This window comes from Ursus maritimus, unplaced genomic scaffold (genome assembly GCF_017311325.1).
Source record: "Ursus maritimus isolate PB19 unplaced genomic scaffold, ASM1731132v1 scaffold_7, whole genome shotgun sequence".
In the NCBI taxonomy this organism is placed as follows: domain Eukaryota; kingdom Metazoa; phylum Chordata; class Mammalia; order Carnivora; family Ursidae; genus Ursus; species Ursus maritimus.
This window is the reverse complement of record NW_024426885.1, coordinates 67,269,100-67,292,694: the sequence shown is the minus strand read 5'-3', so window position 1 is coordinate 67,292,694 and position 23,595 is coordinate 67,269,100. Positions and strand designations below refer to the sequence as shown.

The following is a 23,595-nucleotide window of genomic DNA, read 5'->3' as shown; positions in this document are numbered from 1 at the left end:
AAGGCAATCACTTAACCAACTGAGCCACTCAGGCGCCCTGGACTTTCTCTTTAAAATATAAATTACTTTAAAAAATTGAGATATAATGGACACATGTTAGTTTCGGGTGTACAACATAACAATTCCATATTTTTATCTATTGTGAAATGATCACCACAAGACTAGTTAACATCCATCACCACACACACACATTGTTTTTCTTGTGCTAAGAACTCCTAAGATTTAGCAACTTTCAAATATACAATAATATACAGTATTATTTACTCAGTCACCATGATGTACATTATATCCCCAGAACTTATCTTATTAACTGGAAGTTTATACCATTTGCCCACTTCATCCATTCCCTCCACACCCCCACCGCCTCTGGCAACCACCAATTTGTTCTTGATGACTTCATTTTGTTGTTTTTTAGATTCCACATATAAGGGAGGTCATACAGTGTTTGTCTTTCTCTGTCTCACTTATTTCACTTAGCATAATATCCTCAAGGTCCATCCGCGTTGTTATAAATGGCAAGACTTCCTTCTTTTTATGGTTGAATAATATTCCATTGTATGCACACATATTTTCTTTACTCACTCACACACTGGTGGACACTTATTTCCAAGTCTTGGCTCTTGCAAATACTGCAACACTCACTACTTTGAGTATAAGTCTTGCTGACCACTGGAGCCAGGTATCTAGAGGTACTCGCTAGGTAGCAACTACAAAACCTAGGGCATCATACGAGCATATAAGCTCCTTTCCAGGAGATACCAGGAGCGAGGCAGAGGGACAGTGCAAAGATGGCACCTGCCGGCTCCACCTTTGGAGAAAACCTTACTAGGCCCCCAGGATGTGTGTTAAATTAGATACCTGCCCCTCGGGGCTTTAAGATAAGCAAATGAGCCTCTTTTACAGAAAGTCTGAACACTGCTCAGTCAGCTGCTTCTGTGCTGAGTTCTGGGGTGGGTGAGTCCACTCACACAACCGCTTTAAGAACGGTTTCTCAGTTCACTACAGGCTTGTGGGTCTCACGGATGCAAGCCCTGATGGCTTTCAAAGCTAGATGTTTTGGGGTCTTGTCTCTCAGATGCAGGTCTTAAAAGCTGGGGTGCCAGATGTGGGGTTCAAACCCTTTGCTCCTCAGGGAGAAGCCTGGGGTTGTAAGTACACTCCCAATCAGGGGTCGCTATGCCAGGGGTGGGGTTTATGGCAAGACTGAATCTCACGTCAATGTAGGTTTTTTCTTATTCATCTAATGTGTAGGAGTCACTCAGCTAGTTTTAGGGGTTTTTCCAGAGGAAATTTTTCATATGGAGCTATAGATTCAGTGTATCCAACGGAAGAGATGAGTTCAAGATCCTCCTACACCACCATCGTGAACAGAAACCCCAGACCTTCTCTGTGTACACACACACACACACACACACACACACACACACACAAAGCTTAATACTCATGCTCTTCTAAACTATTTCCCATCTAAAAATATAACTTCATTGTCTTTTCATAAAACACATACATTTCTATTCATATTTTTTGTGGATGTTGAGTGTTCCATTGAACAGATGTTCCGAATCTTTCATAATCAATTTCCAAGTATTGGTCTCACAGGATTAGCTATGCGCCGTTTCCCCTCTAGAACACTGTGATGCCCCTGGTAGGCTAACATGCTTCGAGGCAGCAAATTACTATGTACTTCGCCTGTGACTTTGCTACTCATTGGGCTGTGTAGTCAGCAACAATCAGATGTGATGATTCCCAAACCAGTTAAGGCCACTTACACTTACTTCATAACTATGTAATTTTATTAAACACTGTGTAACCCAACAAAACATGAGTGCAAAAAGAGCACTGTTCTTATGAAAACTAAGGCAGATACTCTGGAAAGACTTGATACAATGAAATCACTAAGAACATTTTTGCTAAATTAGGTATGGGTGAGATGACCATGTACCAGGTAGGGAGGGGGTGATCATAGGATTCTCATTCAATTCAGTTAAAGAAACTGAAACTGAATGCAAAAAAGACAACATAGAAATCTTTTTTTAAAAATATTTTATTTACTTATTTGAGACAGAGAGGGAGAGCATGAGCAGGAGAAGAGGCAGAGGGAGAAGCAGACTGCCTGCTGAGCAAGGAGCCCCATGTGGGACTTGATCCGAAGACCACGGGATCATGACCTGAGCTGAAGGCTGACGCTTCACCAACTGAAACATCCAGGTGCCCCAACAACTTAGAAATCTAATCAGCAGACCAGTTTTCAAAGAAAAGAGCCTGGCACTACCCCAACGGAGAATAAATGTATGTATATATATATATTTTTTTTTCAAATAAAATGCTAAGAACTACATGCACCATTCCTTAAGAGTACCTGTTTAAACTGACTTTCTTAATCAACCAAACACCAACCTTGAGAATGTCAGAGAAGAGGACTTCAAACCAAACCATAATTTCACAGTCATCGACTGAAAACCACCTGCTTCTTAAACTGGGGCCAGAAATTGCCTGGACTTTCGTCTCTTGAGACCCTCCCAGACAACACCTTCCACCACAGTTATGTAGCACATCAGAGAAAGAACAAGGGAGCAGGACTCAGCTCCTAACCCTGGCTGTGCTACTGACCAGCTATATGCCTTCAGGCTGATCACTTTGCCTGCCTCAGTTATATATTCCTTGAAGTTCTGGACTTCATGATGGCATTCTAATTGTATAACTCAGCCCTACTGAAAAAATGCTATTAGGTAATATTAGTACTCAACTTACCATTGATGTATTTGTTCTCAGATAAACAAATGTTGCATAACACAAGACTAACTCGGAACGTCTGTGAGTACTGGGTTAGGCAGCTTTTGCTATGACAACGAGCAAGTCCAAACTCACAGTGGCATTAATACAGACATATTTCACTTACCAGGAATGGGTTTTTATAGTGTAGGTTTACCAAGTATTTGAAAAGAAAGCATTTACAACACATACATTTATGGTCAACTGATTTTTCACAAGGATGCCAAGACCATCTAATGTGGAAAAAAACCCAGTCTTTTCAAGTGCCTACTACTGGGACAAGTGAATATCTACATGGAAAGAACGAATTTGGAACACCAATCTCACACATGCACAAAAATGTAACTCAAAGTGGATCAGAGATTTAAATATAAAAGCAAAAACTATAACACTCTTAGAGAAAACGGAGGTGAAAATCTGTGTGACTTTGGATTGGGGAACGCTCTCTTAGATATGCTACAAAAAGCATTAAGAAGTAATAGATAAGCTGAACTTGATCAAAATAAAAACTTTTGTGTGTCAAAGGACACTATGGAGAAAGTGAAAAGACAACCCACAGAATGGGAGAAAGTATTTGCAAATCGTATATCTGACAAGGGTCTAATTTAAACCAGAATATGCAAAGAACTCTTACAACTCAACAAAAAGACAAATAACCTAATTTAAAAACAAGCAAAAGACTTCTGAATAGACATTTCTCCAAAGCAGATACACAGATGGTCAATAGCACATGTAAAGATGTTCAACATCATTAGTCATTGGGGAAATGCAAATCAAAACCACACTGAGATACCACTTCACACACACTAGGATGGCTACAATAAAATAAGAAACAGAAAAAAAAAAAGCAGGTAAGTGTTGGCAAGAAGGCAGAGAAGTTGGAATCCTCCTATATCACCGGTGAGAATGTAAAATGGTGCCGCTAATGTGGAAACAGTTCAGCACTTGCTCAAGAAGTCACACATACCAGCAATTCTACGTCTAGGGGTATAATACCTGATAGACCTGACGACGGATGTTCACACCACAACCCGTACATGAATGTTCACAGCAGCATTGCTCGTAACAGCCAAAAAGTATAAACCCAACGTCCATCAACTGAAGAATGGATACTTAAAATGTGGAAGAGCCTCTTACACAGCCATAAAAACAAATAAAGTACTGTTACATGCTACAACATGAGGGAACTCTAAACACCTTCTACTCTAAGGTTGAAGGAAGCCAGACACAAAAGGTCACGTATTATCATTCCATTTATATGAGATGTTCCAGAATAGGTAAATCCATAAAAATAGAAAATAGATTCATCATTGCCAGGGGATAAGAGGAGGGGAGAATCGGAATTAATAGGTTTATTTTTCGGGTGACGGAAGTGTTCTGGAATTAAGACAGTGGTGACATATGCACCACACACATAGTAAATATACTAAAAACCAGTGAAGAATACACTTTAAAATGGTAAATGTTGGGGCGCCTGGGTGGCACAGCGGTTAAGCGTCTGCCTTCGGCTCAGGGCGTGATCCCGGCGTTACGAGATCGAGCCCCACATCAGGCTCTTCCGCTATGAGCCTGCTTCTTTCTCTCCCACTCCCCCTGCTTGTGTTCCCTCTCTCGCTGTCTGTCTCTATCTCTGTCGAATAAATAAATAAAATCTTTAAAAAAAATAAATAAATAAATAAATAAAATGGTAAATGTTATACTTTGTGAATTATATCGCAATGAAAAATGAAACAACTTAAATATCAAATTAAATGTTCAGATACATTAAAAAATTTAAAGTAACACTAATCACAAAAACACTGGAGTACCTGTATGAATTTCAGAACAAGCAGATTTCAGAGCAAGGAAAATTATCAAGCATAAAGAGGAGCATTACATAATGATAAAGAAATTAAGAAGACACAATAATCCTTAATGTATATGTGCCTAATCAACAAAGGTGAGATAAGACCTAACAGAGCTGCAGGGAGAAATAAACAAATCCATTATCATTATAAGCTGGTGACTTCAACACTTCTCCATCAGTAATGGACAGATCTAGCAGTAGGGCAATAAGGATCTGACAGATCAGATATTCAGTCAAGACATAGCTCACTCATCACCACCATCAATTAACATACAATGGACATCCACAGACAACTTCATCCATTAACAGTGGAATACACATTCTTTTCAAGCTCATATGGAACATTCAAGACAGAATAATTCTTGGCCACAAAACACAACTTTAAAAAAAAAATTATACAAAGTATGTTCTCAGACCACAATGGAATTAAAAATCAGTAACAGAAAGACAGCTGAAAAAGTCCAAAATACATGGAGATTAAATTACACACTTCTAAATAACACATGAGACAAGTCTCAAGAGAAGGAAGAAGGTATTCTGAACTAAGTAAATGTGTGGGATGCTGCTTAAAGGGAAACTATAGAACTGAATGCAAATATGAGAAAAGAAAAAAGATATAAAGTCAATAATCTAAGCTTCCATTTCAGGCAACAAAAAACCAAATCTAAAGTAAGTAGAAAAAAATAAAAAACGAGCAGAAATCAATGTAATTAAAACCAGGAAATTTTTTAAAGTATCAATAAACCCAAAGTCTGGTTCTTTGAAAACATCAATGAAATAGACAAACCCTTAGCCAGGCGAACAAAGAAAAAATGGTCGAAGACATAAATTACTAACATCAGATGAAAGGAGGACTACCAATCTCAATCACTGGTAAATTCAACCAAACATTACCATAATACCAAAACCAATACTGCAAGGAAAGAAACTACAAACTAGCATCTGTCATGAACACAGATATAAAAATCTTCAACAAAAATTAGCAAATAAAAGCAAACGGTATATTAAAAAATTATACACCAGGATCATGTAGGATTTATTCCAGAAATGCAAGTCTGGTTCAACATTAGAAAATCAATGTGATCCATCACATCATCAGAACAATCACATGATCGTATCAATGGAGGGAGAAAAAACATTTAACAAAACCCACACCTCTTCATTATAAACCCTCAGGAACTAGGTATAGAAGGAGGACTTCCTCAACCAGATAAAGAATTTCTACAAAAAATCCACAGCTGGGCGCCTGGGTAGCGTAGTCATTAAGCGTCTGCCTTCGGCTCAGGGCGTGATCCCGACGCTCCAGGATCGAGTCCCACATCAGGCTCCTCCACTGTGAACCTGCTTCTTCCTCTCTCACTCCCCTGCTGTGCTCCCTCTCTCGCTGGCTGTCTCTCTGTCAAATAAATAAATAAAATCTTAAAAAAAAAAAACAAAAACAAAAAACCCACAGCTAACATCGTAGTAATACTGAGAAAATATAAGATGGGGAACAAGGCAAGGACGTCCCTCATAATACTACTATTCAGCATTGTACGGGAAGTCCAAACCAATGAAATAAGGTAGGAAAAGGAAATAAAAGGCGCACAATTTGGGGAAGAATAAAACTCTGTTCACAGACGACATGACTCTCCACAGAAATACAAAGACTTCACACACACACACACCCTCCTGAAACCAGTCAAGTGATTATAGCAAGGTTGCAGGATACACAGTTAATACACAAAAGTCAATTGCTTTCCAATGACGTATCAGATAAAGGGCTAATATCTAAAATTTATAAAAAACTTATCAAACCCAACATCCCAAACCCCAAAAATCCAGTCAAGAAATGGGCAGAGGACATGAACAGACGAAAGAAGACATACAAATGGCCAAAAGACACACGAAAAAATGCTCAACATCACTCGGCATCAGGGAAATACAAATCAAAACCACAGTGAAATACCACCTTACATCAGTCAGAATGGCTAAAATTAACAACTTAGGAAACAACAGATGTTGGCGAGGATGCAGAGAAAGGGGAACCCTCTCACACTGCTGGTGGGAAAGCAAGCTGGTGTAGCCACTCTGGAAAACAGTACAGAGATTCCTCAGAAAGTTAAAAATAGAGCTACCCTATGACCCCGCAATTGCACTACTGGGTATTTATCCAAACGATACAAACATAGTGATTTGAAGGGGCACATGCACCCCAATGTTTATAGCAGCAATGTTCACCATAGTCAAACTATGGAAAAAGTCCACATGTCCATCAACAGATGAATGGATACAGAAGATGTGGTATATATACATGATGGACTACTACTCAGCCATCAAAAAGAACGAAATCTTGCCATTTGCAATGACATGGATGGAACTACAGGGAGAAAGACAAATATCATATGATTTCACTCACAGGTGGAATTTAAGAAACAACAGATGAACATAGGGGAAGGGAAGGGAAAAGAAAAACAGGGACGCTAATCACAAGACACTCTTAACTACAGGAAACAATCTGAGGACTGCTGGAGGAGAGGGGAAGGATGGGGTAATTGGGTGATGGGTATTAAGGAGGGCACTTGTTGGGATGAGCACTGGGTATTGTATGCAACTGATGAATCACTAAATTCTACCCCTGAAACTAATAATACACTATATGTTAACTAAATTGAATTTAAATAAAAAATTTTAAAAAGTCAATTGCTTTCATATATACCAGCAATGTACAAGTGGAACTTGAAATTAAGAACACAAGACCATTTACATTAGCAGACAAAAAAATTTAAATACTTAGGTACAAATTGAACAAAATATGCAAAAGATCTATATGAGAAAAAGTACAAAATTCTGATGAAAGATAGCAAGGAAGGTAAAATCTAAAATGGAGAGACAGTCCATAATCTTGGATAAGAATACTCAACACTGTTGAGGTCAGTTCTTCCCAAATTGACCTACAGATTCAATGCAATCCGAATCAAAATGCCAGGAAGTTATTTTGTAGATATCAACACGTTGATTCTAACGTCTGTATGGAAAAGCAAGAGCCCAGAGTAGTCAACACAATACCGAAGGAAAAAAAAAGGAAACCGAGGATTGTCACCACCCAATGTCAAGACTTACTATCAGGGGTGCCTGGGTGGCTCGGTGGGTTAAGCACCTGCCTTCAGCTCAGGTCATGATCTCCGGGTCCTGGGATCAAGTCCCGCATCGGGCTCCCTGCTCAGTGGGGAGTCTGCTTCTCCCTCTGCCTCTGCCCTTCCCCCCAGCTCGTGCTCTCTCTCTTTGTCTCTCTCTCTCTCTCAAATAAATAAATAAAATATTTTTTTAAAAAAAGACTTACTTTTAAAGCTATAGTGATTAAGAAAGGTGCTGGCAAAAGAGACAAGTAAATCAATGGAACAGAGCAGAGAGCCCAGGTAAAGATCCGCACAAACACGCAAAGGCAATTCAATGGAGAGGAGAGTCTTCAACAAATGGTACTGAGAATGAGACATCGACATTACGAAAAAAAAGAATAAAGACATAAACTTTTCACACCTTTCATAAAAAATTAACTTCAAATGGATCAAAGACCTAAACGTAAAACGAAAAACTTCTAAAAGATAATATAGGAGAAAATGTAGGGATCCTTGGATTCGGCAATGACTTTTCAGATACAAAACCAAAAGCAGGATCTATGAAAGAAAAAAACTGATGAGGTGGACATTGTTAAAATTCAACTTCTCTGCAAAAGACACTGTTAAGAGAATGAAAAGACAAATCACAGATTGGAGAAAATATCTGCAAAACACATCCATGGTAAAAGACTTAAAACCAAATATATAAAGATGTCTTAGTAACAATAAGAAATCACTTCGGTGACTATTGGTCAAGTATCTGTCTTCAGCTCAGGTCATGATCCCAGGGTCTCTGCTCAGCGGGGAGCCTGCTTCTCCTTCTCCCTCTGCCTCTCCCCCCTGCTCATTTTCTCTCTCAAATAAATAAATAAAAAAAGAAATCAAACCTAATTTAAAGATGAGAAAAGAGGGGGCCTGGGAAGGTCAGTCAGTTAAGTGTCTGCCTTCAGCTCAGGTCATGATCCCAGGGTCCCTGCTCAGCAGGGAGCCTGCTTCTCCCTCTCCCTGCGCTACCCCTGCTTGTGCTCGATCTCTGTCAAATAAGTAAATAAAATCTTGGGAAAAAAAAAAAAAGAGAAAAGATTTGAAAAGATGTTCAACAATGTATGTCATTAGGGAAATGCAAATTTAAACAAGGTACTGTTATATATGACTTAGAACGTCAAAAATCCAAAACACTAACAATATTAGACGCTAGCAAGGATGCATGGCAACAGGAACTCTCATTCATTGTTGGTCAGAATGCAAAATGGAAGACATTTTGTAAGACAGCTTGGCAGTTTCTCACAGAACTAAACACACTCTCACCATAAGATCCAATAATTGTGCTCCTTGGTATTTACCCCAAAGAGCTTAAAACTTATGTCCACACAAAAACCTGCACACAGATGTTTACAGCAGCTTTATTCCTGAGTGCCAAAACTTGGAAGCAATCCACATGTCCTTCCGTAGGTGACTGGATACACTGTACCACATCCACACAATGGATTACTCAGCAATAAAAAAAAAGATGAATTATTAAGCCACAACACCTGGAAGAAACGTAAATGCATACTGCTAAGTGAAAGACCAGTCTGAAAGGCTAATACATACTACATGATTCCAACTATACGGCATTCTGGAAAAGGTAAAAATTAACCAGCATTTTTATTTTTTATTTATTTTTTTAAGTCATCTCTACACCCAGTGGGGGAGGCTGAAACTCACAACCCCGAGATCCAGAGTCAGATGTCCTAGTGACTGAGCCAGCCAGGCACCCCGGAAAAGGTAAAACTTTAGAGAGTATAAAGATCCGGGGTTGCAGACAGAGAAGAAGAAATGAATAGGTGAGGTACAGGGGATTTCAAGGCAGTGAAACCAAGCTGTAAGATACGGATAGTAGGTAAAAAACATTATACATTTGTAAAAACCCACAGAACTATAGACAGAAGAGTGAACCCTAATGTAAACCATGGACTTTAGTTAACACTGTATCAATACTAGTTCATCAGTTTTAACAAATGTACCACAACAATGCAAGACATTAATAATAGGAGATACTGAAATTAGAAGAAAAATAGCTTCTCTTTGTACTCAGGGGTATCTCCTACTTGAACCCAGGTAAAGTACAAATCCCCCAAAAGGCCAGAGGTTGTGAAATCACAAAAGGTGTTGGAATACAGGAAAGAACTCAGCAAACCAGATGAGTTGCAGGCAATTTAAGAACCATCAACCATCAGAGAAGCAGTGATATCACTCAAAATTAAAACCATATAGAGTTCAAAAGTTTAGCTACTTTACTAACTAGTTGCTTTCAGGGATGGCAAACAAAGGCTAGTTCAAAACAATTTGGGAATTAATCATTTAAAACTTACCAAAAATCCAAATATTAGTATCTTTAACACTATGAAAATTACATAGAACTTTAGGGGTGCCTGGGTGGCTCAGCCATTAAGCGTCTGCCTTCGGCTCAGGTCATGATCCCAGGGTCCTGGGATCGAGCCCTGGATCTGACTCCCTGCTCAGCGGGAAGCCTGCTTCTCCCTCACACTCCCCTTGCTTGTGTTCCCTCTCTCGCTGTCTCTCTCTCTGTTAAATAAATAAATAAAATCTTTAAAAAGAGAAAAAGAAAATTACATAGAACTTTGAAAAAGATCAAAGTTCTCTAAGCCACCAAGAAGTAAAACACCCCCCCCAATACACAGACTTATAAAATCACTACCTACTATCTCCACAACAGAACCAGAATCCCCCTGGCACCATCACTCTGTATCTGTAATTATGAGAAGTACTAAAAGGGCACATGAAATTTATGATCTCTGCCCTGAAACATGTTCCACTTCACTGAGACAAAAAAACCCAAAATAGTTAAGCACTAACCTGCACACTATATAGGGGGTGAAAGACATAAGAAGCTAGCATATGTTTCCAAACATTCTTGAAGACCAGTGGGCAACACAGATGAATAAGTGCCCCTATATATCCCAAAAATATTACTTAAATATTTATCATGCCACTCTAGCTCTGCTCTCAGATCTGGGGACACAGCCATGAAAAGGAAAGATAAGGTCTCTGCTCTTAAGGAGCATATATTCTGATGCAGAAATGAAAAAATAAACATGTAAACAAACATGATACGAATGCAGAGTGATCAAAGCTAAAAAGAAAACGGGACACCATAAAAGTAACAAAGGGGATGTACTTTAACTTGGATGATCAGGAAAGACACTTACAGAACAATGACCATCTGAGTTGAGATCCCAATAACACAAACGAGCTAGCCACAGCAAGTGTGGGAAGAGTGCTCTTGCCTGAGGGAGCAGCATGTGTGCAAAAATGTCCCTGGAGCTCTTCCCTCTTGCCCCTGCCCTCAAATCTCTCACCCAGGTAGGGTGACAGGCACGTGACACGTCTAGGACTTGTGTCTCCCAAAACTCACTCTAAATCTTTATTTGGTGACTAAATTATTCAAGCCTGAGAAATTAAAACCTTTTGCTAATGAGTTCTTCCCACTGTCTACAGAGAGATCATCTTAAAAGTATCATGAAATACTAACAGTGAAATTCTAAAGGAACTTCTGTTCTAACATTTTAATCAATTTTATATCTAACTCCTTTGTTCAATTTATATAGCTGTTTGACATATTTATGAAAAGACAAAGAGAACCTGTAAATTTTTTCATCCATCTAATAAATATTTGAGTACCTAATTACACTCTGCTCCAGCAGATTTCTTCTCTTTACCTCTCCTTTTCCCAATTGAACACCAATCATAACTATGTAGGGTTTTAGTTTGCTTTTCCAACTTAATTTCTTGAGGTATTTAGTGGAATTATCTAGTTCCAGAGGTCTCAACACTGGTCGCACATTGGAATCACCTGAGGAACTTTAAAACAAAAAGCCCAAGGGGCAACTGGCTGGTTCAGTCAGTGTGACTCCTGATCTCGGAGTTGTGAGTTCAAGCCCTACATTGAGCGTAGCGATTACTTAAAAATAAAATCTTAAAAAAAAAAAGAAAAAGAAAAAGCCCAAGCTCCAGTTTGTGATTAATTTGTTTAAATGTTTAAAGAAATTTGATGCTAAATGCTATAAGACTAGTCAAATAACAAAAAGATATATTTACATAATGCTTCTTGCTCTCAAATTTTGAAAAAGAAATTACTAATAATCAGTAAGTCAGTAGGCCAACATTTTATTCGAATGATAAGTTTTATAATATTACAGAGAATGAATTAGAAAATCAAAAGCAAGGAGAAAAGAGTGTGGCGAGAACATGGGGAAGCAAAAGAAAGCAAGAAGTATGTGACCAATGAAGTAAATGTTTAGCTCCAAGATCAGAGGCTTAAAGAGGACAGATTAAAACCTAGAAAGAAAGATCCCAGCACACTCAAGGAAAGAGAAGTCCCCCAACACCCTTCCTGCTTCGTCTTCCAATATACACACACAGCCGGGCCAGCTTACCGCATCCTGGTTGATACCAACTTAATCAACTTTTCCATTAAAGCCAAGCTTGACCTGGTACAGTGATGGACTGTATGCCAAGTGTATCCATCGTATAACTGACTGTGTAACGGCTGAAACTGAGAAAGTGGGGTAAAAGTATCGAGGGGCTCTAAAGATTGCCAAGGATCCAAGATTCGAACGATTACCATGTACACACAAGGGAACCTATGCAGATGACCGCTTAGCAGAGACAGTAATTCAGAGTGTTACATTGTGTTCATCAGTTGACCCAGATGCAAAAGATCCGTGGAGTTCACACCATGGACATTTCTAAGTGTAGATACAACATTGAGCGAATGCCAGATGATGATGGAACCCCTCGGTTCTAATTCTTAAAAGACAGAGTTCCTCAGCCTTCTTTTACCCACTTTTTCTGTTGGCAGTTCATACAAGCAATACGCTATCGCATGAATTATTCTACTTACTCATTTCCTCTGTTATGTGCTCACTTCTTGGTGTTTTGAAACTGATATTTTGTTATCACTTTAAATTTTGTTGTATCTTTTTATAAATGATTGCTCACATACAAAAAAAAAGAATAAAATCAAAAGCGAGGACGACAAAAAAACACTTCTTTTTCCCAGAACCTCTTCTTACCAAGTGCCAATCTGATAAACTTTGTCTGATGATACAAATCCTCCATCATCAAGGAAAAAGAAAATTTCTCTATAAAATGAGATGTAGCCTTATATTCCATATTTGGCGAATGCGAATTTTATTATGATGTCTGTCTCAAACTGATGCGGAAGGGAATGGAATCTTGCCATCAAGACGTGACATCAAACTAAGAACCCTCAGGGTAAGCGCTCAGGTCCTGTCACAGGAAAGCGACTCCCAGGAATGGGGGACGGTGGGCAACAGTGGCTGACATGCTTACCCGCTGCTGTCTGCCATTTGTGACTCTTCCCTCTTCCTTCTCTGTTGGCCGCTATCTGTTGCTGCCATCAACAAAGTCTGCCTCAAACAGCCGTCTTTTCCTTCTGGTCCCGTTTGCTGTAGCTAAGCTACATGCCGAGAGTCCAGATCACCAGCCCTGTCGAATTTCTTCTAAGCAAGAGGTGGCCCTATTGGTGAATGCAGGCATTTCAGCGTACGGATGCTGTGCCATCCTTGGGCTCTTCTTAATATTCTGATTATCCCACTTCACAAAGTTCCCACCTGTGGCCTCTGGAAAGGAACCTGCTACAGTATGATTTCCAAGGACTGATGCATGCGGGGGGTCAGGAGAAGGCCTGTGATTTGCCCCAGCTAGCTGTGTGACTTTAGGGGAAGTCATGACACCTCAGGCCTCAGATTCCTTATCTGCAAACCAAAAAAATGGACTACTGTCCTTTTTTCACAGAAGCACAAAATGTCAAGAGCTGGAAGAGACTGCAAAGACCATGTAGATAAGCACATCTCATTATACTAACAAGCAAACGGAAGCCCAGAGGCAAGTGACTTGCCCCAAGTCACACACAAGCGGACAGCAGAGCTGAAGTGGGACCCACACCTCCAGGTCACAGCTACTCAAACTCTCACAATACCAAGAGATCTGAGCACCTGGTCATTTTTCCCTTTTCCATTTTGTCCATTAGAATGCATGCTCCTTGAGAACAGGGACACTCCGGACACGCTTCCTGTTTCAATATTCCCAATTCACCCAATTAGAACGGGGAGGAGCCTCGATGACTTACCCCCACCGATCCTTTAACCTACGGTCCATGCTTACAGTCACCATAAGGAGGGCTCCTGATTTTGCTTCTCATGAAAAAAGTACTGTGTGCCTACCCACCGGGGTGCCAACGAAGCCACTACGAGCTGGGGCTTTGGGAGAGGAACTGATGCAGAGAAGTTCAAACAAGGCAGACTGGCTCAGCACAGAAACAAACTGTTCACCAATAAAAACTACCCCACGGGGAATGGAGTCTCTTTGAAATATGTCCAAATGTACTGGAAAATGTTTTTTCAAGGGCCAGTGGACTGACTAGTCACCTGTTACATACAAGATCACATATGCATTCTGAAAAGAGTGCCCTGCTTGCAGTGTCGACCATGGGCCAGAAAAAGACAAGGAAGGTGCAAAGAGACTGGGTAAGAAGCCTCTACAGCGTGATGGCGAGAGAGCACTGTGAAGGTATGAGAAGAGATGGAGAGAAGTCGACGGAATCAAGGCGTATTTAGGAAGTGAAATCCACAGGACTTGGTAACAGACTAGATTTTGGAAAGGAGACAAAGAGAGGAGTTGACTTCCGGTTTTCTGACTCCGAACTAGATGGATGGTGGGATGTTTACTGAGAGAGGCAAGAGGACGAGAAAGCTGGTGTTCAGGGCAGGAGGTGCTTAAGAATTCAGTCTTGAACATGATGAGTTTGAGGGGCCACAGACATAGCCAAGAAGAGATGTCAGCAAGTTCAGTATATAGGATTGGCGCTCAGGAGGCATTTGGGCCAGAGACAGGAATCGGCCTCACCTGCCTATAGGTGGTCATGAAGCTCCAAGAAGGTCATCTAGGGAAAGGAGAGAACACGTGGCTGAGCCCACAACCAGCCATGTAGTGGCGACCAGGAGGAGCATGATTATGCACAGGAGACACACCAGAGAGGTATGAAGAAAACAGAAAGCAACGCAAAGCATTTGGTCAGCTGAAAGGTCAAGTAAGGAGACAGAAAAGGTCTGCTGGACTGACTTACACCTAGTTAGCTTTGGTAAGAACTTTTTCGTGGAACGATGGGGCCTTAAGAGTGGAAGGTGAGAAAGTAAAGTCAACCCTTGAGCGCTGGCTGTGATGCGCAAGAATGATAAGGCAACACCTAGAGGCCAGAGGGTCAAGTGGAAGAGCCTAGAAGAGGAGCATGTGTGCAGGGGATGGGAAGGAGCGCAGGGGAGAGGACCCTCACGGGGTCCTTGAAAGCCAGGAGGGCGCGGACTCTGAGCGAGGGTGGACACTTAACCTGAGGAGGAAGGAGAGCCCCTCCACATACCAGGAGAGGAGGAGAAGGGTACAAATACAAGAACGGGACTGTGATCGGCAGGATGAAGGAGCTCCCATATGAAGGTTGCTATTTTTTCTGCACAACTGGAGATGAAGTCATATGCTACGACGGAAGGGGCTATGATGTCAACAGCACACCCATGTAAATGGGTCTAATTTATCTCTGTTATGCCACTTCCTCTTCCCCACTACCAATACCTTATACCCTATTCATCTATTAGTTGGCTGTCAACCCTAAGGACTTTTGTATTTCTAAGCTGACAAAGTATGATGTTGCCACCGCCTCTGCCCCAGGTGATTCTTCCCCATGTGCCACTCCTGCATTTTGATCACCTACGTCTTTCACATACATTTCCCCTCCTCTGTCTTTCTCATTAGATCTCATAAAAGCCATTAATATGACTTTTTAAGGAGTCTCCTGTAGTCAGCTCCAATGCAACAGACGTGCAATTTCCTGCTTTAAACCTGACCGTAACTCCACAATAAATACTGCATCAACGTACAACAACCTCACTGCACTGTCCAAGGTACAACTGGCAGCCCCACCCCATCTACCTTTCTGTCTTCCCAGTCTCATTCCAAAATGTGCTGAATGAGACATGTATGTAGAAATATAACCCCGACGGCAAGCCCTCCACTCATCACTTCTACCACGAAACTGTAACTTCTAAAATGTCTCTCTGAAGGAAACACACATTACAAATCACCTTTATCTCCAGGCCCCACCTAGAAAATCAACAACACTTTACCCAGAACAGCTGTTCTGTGTATTTTTCTTCTACGTATGACATGGTCACGTTCATTAGCACTATAAATTGTATGCTACATTCAGAAGTTTAAGAGCCACGAAAGAACACAGAGTTGCTGGCATTCTAGCCAGTTTCCCAGTTTGCTCTCTCCCTACCTCTGAGTCCTACTTTAGAACTTCTATTTTGAGATTTCTATTTTCCAAAGCTGCTTTGACCAAAGGCATTCTGTTAGCTCAGAGTGAGAAAGATGGCGGGGCTAGTAAGTCTGAGAAAATGCTGGTGTTAGGCCCAAAAGAAGCCTGAAGAAGTCCAAAGATAGACAAAGATTTCTGTGCTTGAGATTCTTTAAGTCTCTGTGTGTGCCTTTTCTTCTTCCAGTGACCTCCCCTCATCATGTACCCTTAGTTAACAAAAGGTTTCTGGATCAGTGAATTCACTCTGTACCCTCTTTCAGACATTCCGTTCAAGTCACACCTTCTATTACAGTGGTTTAATAGAAACATCACTGTGCAAGAACAAGGGTACAATATTCCTTCGTCCAGACAGCCCTACATATTAAAAATAATATGGCCACACTGCAGAAGATCCAAACACTTTTTAAAGCCAAAGTTTGGGAGATGTGATCTGAATGCAAATATCAAAAAGGGACTAGCTGGTTAACCCAAGAAAGAAAAAAAATATATTATGACCTCAAGTCATCAAAAAATAAGAAATTTAAAACTCCCTCTTTCAAAATTTTAGGTGCCTACAGAGCCAAAACATTTTAACTTTCTAACACTGAAACCAGCTACTAAATCCCAATCCTCGGAAATTAAACATATATTTTTTGGTAGTTTAAGTACAGACCCCAGGGATACACAAAATAAAGTTCCTCCTAGCTCTGATTCAAATTTTGGACATTTTCAAGGCTATGCCCGATGAACCTTTATTGTCAGTAAAATGTTTTCAGTTTAAATTTCTATTCCGTAAGTTTATGTCCTACAGTTATCTGCAGACCAGCTTCGAGTTGGCCTTAGGAACAGAAGTAGGGCAACTTTAGAACAGGAGCTTGGTTTGCTCTGTAGTACTGCAACAGAATCAGTAAGGGCAGTACAGTCTTTCAAATTTCTCATTCCAGGAGCTTTAGACGAAAGTTAGGCAAAAACTTTAGGAAAATGCCTTTTTCACCCGACCCGATTCCTGGGTAAGAACGCGCGTTCAGAGATGTGTCCAACACACATTCGCTGAGCTTCTAGGTGCAAGGAACTGTGAGACTTCTGTCAGGCCAGGGGACCGGCGGTCTGACTGTACCGCATGGTAACAGAGTCGGGTCCTAATAGGGGCTTTTACGTTTAGCTCAAAACCACTGGCCCTGAACTTTCAGGCCTTTTCACTCAATGTGCACGATTTCACAGAAGTGCTTTCTCCAGGCTGCACCTACCAAACCTGAGGCCAAGAGACTCACTGCGAAGTGCAGCGAGGTCCCCGCCGAGGGCCCGTCCGGGGAGAACGCGGCCCAGGAAGCGCGCAGAAGCCCGAGTAGAGGCCCCGGAGGGCAAAGGAGGGCAGGCCACCCACGGCCCGGCTCCGGGGAGCGGAGCCCCGGCGCGCACCTTCATAAACTCGTCCTTGTCGAAGCAGAGCGTGTCTGGCCCCTTGGGCAGGTTCATCCTACTTTTCTCCATCCCGCCGGCCGCCGTCTCTCAGCGCCGCGACTCGAGCGAGGAGGAAAGGTAGGAGGGTGCTCTCCCTGACGCTGCGGCCGCAGCCACGGCCAGTTTCCACGGCACAGAACACACCGCTTCCGCCAACATGGCAGCGCCCGCACCGCGGCCAATGAGCGAGGACGCTGCGGGCTCGCCTCCGTCTGCTGCCGCCAAGAGAGGCGCGCGGACCGCCGCCGCTGAGCCGGCAGGTGGTGCTGCCCCCGTGCGTCGGAGGGCGGCACTACGGCCTCGCGCACGTTTCTGAGGGGGCAGCCCACCCGCTGGCTAGGCCGGGTGAGCCCGGGAGGGGACAGGCGGGGAGGGTCAGGGGCGCTCCCTCCCCACCCCACCATTTCCATTGGAAAATCGGCTTGCTAGGCTCTTCCAGTGTCTTCTCCCCGAGATTGTTCCGCGGGAAGCATAGCCGTGGCGGGATGCTGGCCCTTTGCCGGTCTTCCAGAGTTGGGCACATCATCCCGCCATTCCTCCGGTCCCAGTGCGCCGCCCCTGCTGCCGCCTGGGCGCCCAGGCCGCTGTGGGAGCCTGGCCTCAGCCCTTAGCCCCGGCCCCCACGGGCGAGTATAGCTTCTCCTCCCCTGGGCTCGGTTCCAGCGATCTGCAGGGAGGAAGGTGGTCAGCTGGGCAGCCTTGGGTCATCCGGGCAGCTCCCTGCTCCACTTCGGGCTCAGCTCCAGGGTGGCCAGCCTCTGAGCACAACTTCGGGTCCTCAAGGCTCTTAAAGGAGCGCGTCGCTACCGGCTGACAAAACACAGCCGACAAATAGATGTGCATGCATGTTTCCTTCTAATCTAAGCCAGGAATGGGCGAAACTGTGCGTTTGTGGCCGGCACTGGTGCAATCGCCACACCTCCCCCCAACTTCTGAGACTCCCACCTCCTCCCCCCATCCATCCCACATTTATTTTGAGATTTTTCTTCTTCCCTCGCCCTTTCTCCCATTGTCGTCCCCTTTAGTGTGAATGCCATGGTCAAATGCTGATGATTCATTTCTCTTTTTTTTTCTCCTTGAGACTCTGATACCTCAAACCACAAATCTCACCTCACACTCTACTCTGCAGCCTTGCTGTGATGAACCAGGCCCAGGCTGCCCCTCCCAATGCTGTGTTCTCCTAGAGATAACATTAACCCTTAATCGTCCTTATGAAGGGATGGAACAGTGGAAGACAATATCTTGTAATGAGAATCTTATATTCAAGTCACTCCAAACTAGAAACTGGTCACCTTTTAAAAACGTGGGTTATAGAATCTGAAACAATATATTTCCTAGCAGTGGGCCTCGCAAGCCTTGTTGAAGAAAATATTCCCAGCCAATACCCAGAGAATATGATAGATAGGATGAGAGCTGGAATCTTATCTGGAGAATCAGAATAAATTGCCAGAGGAACAATTATGAAAAGTGCACTCTATGTTCCTGTTATGTTTGTTTGGATTATAGGGAATGAAAGCCTTGTTACTTGGTCTTTGTTTGTTTACTGTTATTATGAAAATTTTCAGACATACACAAAAGTGTAGAGAGCAAAAGGATCCCCGCCTCCCATGTACTCATCACTCTGCTTCCCCAGTCATCTGTTTCATATGCCCTCCTCCTACCACGGCCCCTGCAGCGCCACCCTATATTTTTTTTGGAGGGGGGAGGTCTAGAATATATTTTAAAGCAAATCCCAAACAGCACATCATTCCCTGCTCCCCAAATACCTTGGTTTACACATCAAAGAAGAAGGAGGAAGAGGAGGAAGAGGGGAAGAAGAAGATGCAGAAGAAGGAGAAGAGATGAAGAAGAAATAATACTTCCATACAGGCCCACAGTGCCAACATTAATAGGTCTAATAAGCTATTTAGATTGCCTCTGAAAGGCATGACTTTTAGCCCAGGGCCACACTGCTAATAAGTGCCAAGTACAGGCAGCACGAACTGCAAAGCCCACAGTCTTCACCAAGCACCAAGAGGAGGGGCGAGGATGCTGGGCAGACCAAACAAAGACATCTGGGAACGACTGCCTGCCCTAGAAGTCTAGATGAGCTAGTAATTGATCTCTTTCTTACCTTCATTGTAATTCCCTTCTGAAATTATTGCCGGGCCTTTGGTAAAGACATGAGCCTGAACTTGTGCAGCTTGGGGTGCTAATCTTGGGGATGCTGAAGAGATTAGGTGCCAACAAAGAATGAAAATCCCTGCTGCCTGCTCTCCTCCCAAGAGTCAGTAGGGAACAGCCAAAAGTCAGTAGGGAACAGCCAAGACCCCATACAGTGGGCTGCCACTTGGAGCCACAGGCTGTGGCAGTGGTACAGCCCACCAAAGCCAGGAGCAACAGGAAAGACCCCAGATGCCAATGGAACACCCTGGAGAGGACAAAGGAAAGGCGGGGAAAGTAAGCTGAAACCTGCCCAAAGGACATTGTCCTCAATTTCCGCTTGGAGCGGATATTCAGTTGGTACACACCATTTCAGCCACGCAAAGTTTGGTGACTAGCCTCTGGCCAGAGCCTGCTGTGTGTCCCCCTGCTACCCCGACCCCTTCCTGAGATCCCTACCATGGCCTGGAGATCCAGCCGTTGGAAGGGTAACACGTGGCTCAGCAGGGGTCCTCTGGCCAGCTTTTGTTTGGTTAGTTATCTGTGCTGTTAAATATTTGTCTACTGTTAGATGTTTACTATCATCTTATTTCCATAGGAGCTGGAATCCAGGAAACAGGAGCTGGAAGATTAAATTAAAAAATAGATACAAAGCTGCTAATCAGTGCCAGATGTAACCGGCAGTCAGTATGTCCTAATCTCTCCCCTCTTCTCTGATCTGTACTTTCCTTAATGAGGACTGAGACTTTAAGTTGACATTTTTTATCTTCAGGTCTCTCTCTCTCTCTATTGCCTAATTTGTCTTTCTTGCCTTCATTTCATCCTAAAGCTTGTGCCCACAACTTCATTTCTAAGTAAATATTAACCCCCTTTGACTTTGAATCTCTGGAAAATTCTCGGTTCCCTATTTTTGCTGGCACTGTGACAGGTCCTCATTTCTCCTTCCCACTCTTCTCTATTTATAGTTGTCACATTTTTGGCAGGTTTGCTACAGAACACTCGAAAATTGCAAAGAGAAATATTGTGCTCCGGAAATTCATTCGAGCATTTTCTCCAATATCATCCTTATGTTCTTCTGATCCTCTCTTGAACTGTTGGACTAAAGCAGCTGACTCTTCCACCAGCAACCAGAGTCCTCCTTGTTCACTACTGTGGGAACGGAGGGTTTCCATTTTGAACTGCAGGCTGATCCTATAGTCTGCGGTCCTTCAGCGTCAGGATAGCAGGCGTGGGGCAGGTGGGACAGGAGGACTAGCATCATGGTGGAGGGCTCCCTTCGACCAGGAAAGCTCACAATGAGCCAACAGGGCCATTTCAACATCTTCTATATTTTCGTTATACCCTGTTTCATTCCAAAGTGGATTTGAGGTCATTTGATTTGATTCTTAAATATTTCCCCTTCCAACTAGAAAACAGATTTAACCTAGGGGCTCCCAAATTCTGCCTCATCTCCCTAATCAGTTAGTACCCCAGATCGGGTATGATACTGCCAGAACATTCTTCCATGTGTATTTTATAACAGACTAATATTTTATTAGTGTTTTTTCAAACTAATAAGAATGATAGGGATAACTTTTTTTTAAGCACTATAAGGAAAATCATGAAAGACTTTGAAATGAACCTAAAAGATTATAGTGTCTCTTCAAAGGGAAAACAGGTGTTGTCCTCACATACCATTCAGGACTAACTGATTCTATGGGATAATCTGTGCCTTTCTTGTCTTTGAGCTATTTTGCAACTCTATAAATCGTACATAATTGCTATGGATGCAGATGATCTTGTCTACAGGCATGCAAATGAATTTTGTCCACTGGAAGTACAGTTGACCCCCTTTCCTTTGGTAGAAGCCACTTTTGCATCCATTTGCATTCTATTTGCATATCGATTTGCATCTATCAAAGCAAATTCATTTAAGTCTTACCGATTGTATATGTGTCTGCTCTTGAGATTCTCCCTTGAAGTGGTGGTAACATCTTAGTGGTTGCCTTGTTAACGAATGAATTAAATAAAATCTCTACAAGCATTCAGCTTATATTTATAAAAAGGTCATTATTTAATCTTTTTAAGAAAATGATACACTAGCAGCATGTCCAGGACTAAACTGTGATAGGATTCTGGTAAATGAAAAGTGCAGAGAAATCAAATCCGAGTGAATTGTAGAATTACCTTCTGTGTGGCCAGAGCTATGGCAGAGGGGGTGAATGAATGAGGCTTGAAGACCTCCCTGGTGCCTGGCCCTGAGGGGTTACGGTCGTCTGTGTCGACATTGGCGTGCCTGACAAATGTACATGACCTTCCCATCAGTGTTTCTCAGGGTTCAGTTAACGTTTCTCTTCCATGCTACCCTCTCCTGTAGAGATATCAACTGTGCCCTTGGTTTCACCTCCCATGCCCTAGCCAACACCTCTCCCGTTGTATCACTACCATCTGTTTCTTTCCTCCCCACCAGACCCACGTGACCGACCACCTACTTGTGCTAATTCGCTGTGAGGTCCCACCGGTGCCTCAGAACTCAGCATGTTCGAAGACTTGATTCATCGTCTTTTCTGAAGGACTTGCTTATCCTCCGTCATTTTGTTTCTTTAGAAATGGCTCCACCAATGCCAATGGCCTGTACCAGAAACCCAGGAATCAATCACACAACAGAGCCAACCTGCTGTACTTTAAAACACTTGACCACAAACCTCCAGTGGATACTCAACACTGATTTCAAACTCTGTTGTCTCTCCAGTGGGTTTGCTTTCCCTCTAATGGATGACTACTTCATAGCTTCGAGACTTGCCTCAACAACCCCCACCCCCACCTCTTCTGAACAATGTCCCCTCACTCTCAGCTCCTGCCCTAGTGTCACACGTCAAGAAAATAAAACCGCTTATGCAGGAATTCCCTTATCTTAACACCATCAAATCAAATCTCTACTTGCATTTGTATCCATTTTTTTTGTTTTTAAACATTTACTCAACAAATATTTAGTAAGTACCTACTATGTGCTACACACTGCCCTGAGTGTTTGTAAATCTGTGGAGAACAACACAGAAAAGTTCCTGGCATCATGGGAGAAATGTATAAGAAACACAGAAAGAGCTGAAGATAGAGCAGGGTTATTGAAAAGAGCAGGGAGACACTATCCCAGGGAAGTGTGTGCCCCTGCTCTAACCCACCCAGCTGGGTCCCCTTCCTTGTACTTGGGATTCATTCCCTCCAGCCCTTGCCAGGACTCCACTCCCATGGTTCACATCCAGGTCTCTTTCCAATGGATCCTTCCAGTCAGCAGACAAATGACCTTTGTCTTAAAAATAAAAAAACAAAACAAAACAAAGACTTCCCTTAAGCTTCTATCTTCCCACAGCAACCTCTATATTTCTTTCCTTACCTCATTCCCAGCATAACTTGTAAAATATTTCTTTACACCTGTGGGTGCCCTATGAGGATACCGTGTCCCCAAGGATACTTGAAAAATCTCTGAAGAATCCTCGTGTGCAGATCATTTTAAGGGAGTCCATTTCTAGATCCAAACTCTGTGTATGCTCTTAGTATAACTGATATGCCCAAAAATGGGTCTGATGCCACGATACTGCTCTCACTTCCTGGCACACTCCTCCCCAATCTTATTAGAGCAGAGGACTTGGGCTGATACCAAAGTTGAAATGCCAGTTTTGTTTCAAATAACGTCCTTCTGTGGGTAATCCTGGGGCTCCAACTTTAGGGCTTCCTCTCCTTACTAAGGGTGAAGGTTAGTATTGGAAAGAGCGTGTTTGGGCAGATGTTGAAGTGCTCTGAAATCAAAAAAACAATCATTTTGGGTTAGTGACACTGATTCCTTTATATTTAAATTAAACGATATATTTTTAGGGACATAATAGGAAAAAACACAAATAAGCATTTTAATGATTTTGTTC

General features: G+C 42.5%; 1 protein-coding gene and 1 pseudogene across 2 annotated transcripts in view; one reads left to right on the top strand and one right to left on the bottom strand.

The window, feature by feature from the left end:
• The window catches only part of COG2 (component of oligomeric golgi complex 2), a 51,069-nt gene extending 33,348 nt beyond the window's left edge, over window positions 1-17,721 (bottom strand). For both annotated transcript variants that reach the window (XM_008689535.2, XM_008689536.2), the window contains exon 1: window positions 17,513-17,721. In XM_008689535.2, the coding sequence (XP_008687757.1) occupies window positions 17,513-17,584 (72 nt within the window). In that variant the 5' untranslated portion in view covers window positions 17,585-17,721. The remainder of the gene's footprint in view (window positions 1-17,512) is intronic.
• Window positions 11,032-15,529, top strand: LOC103661963 (annotated as a pseudogene).
• Window positions 17,722-23,595: the final 5,874 nt, after the last annotated feature.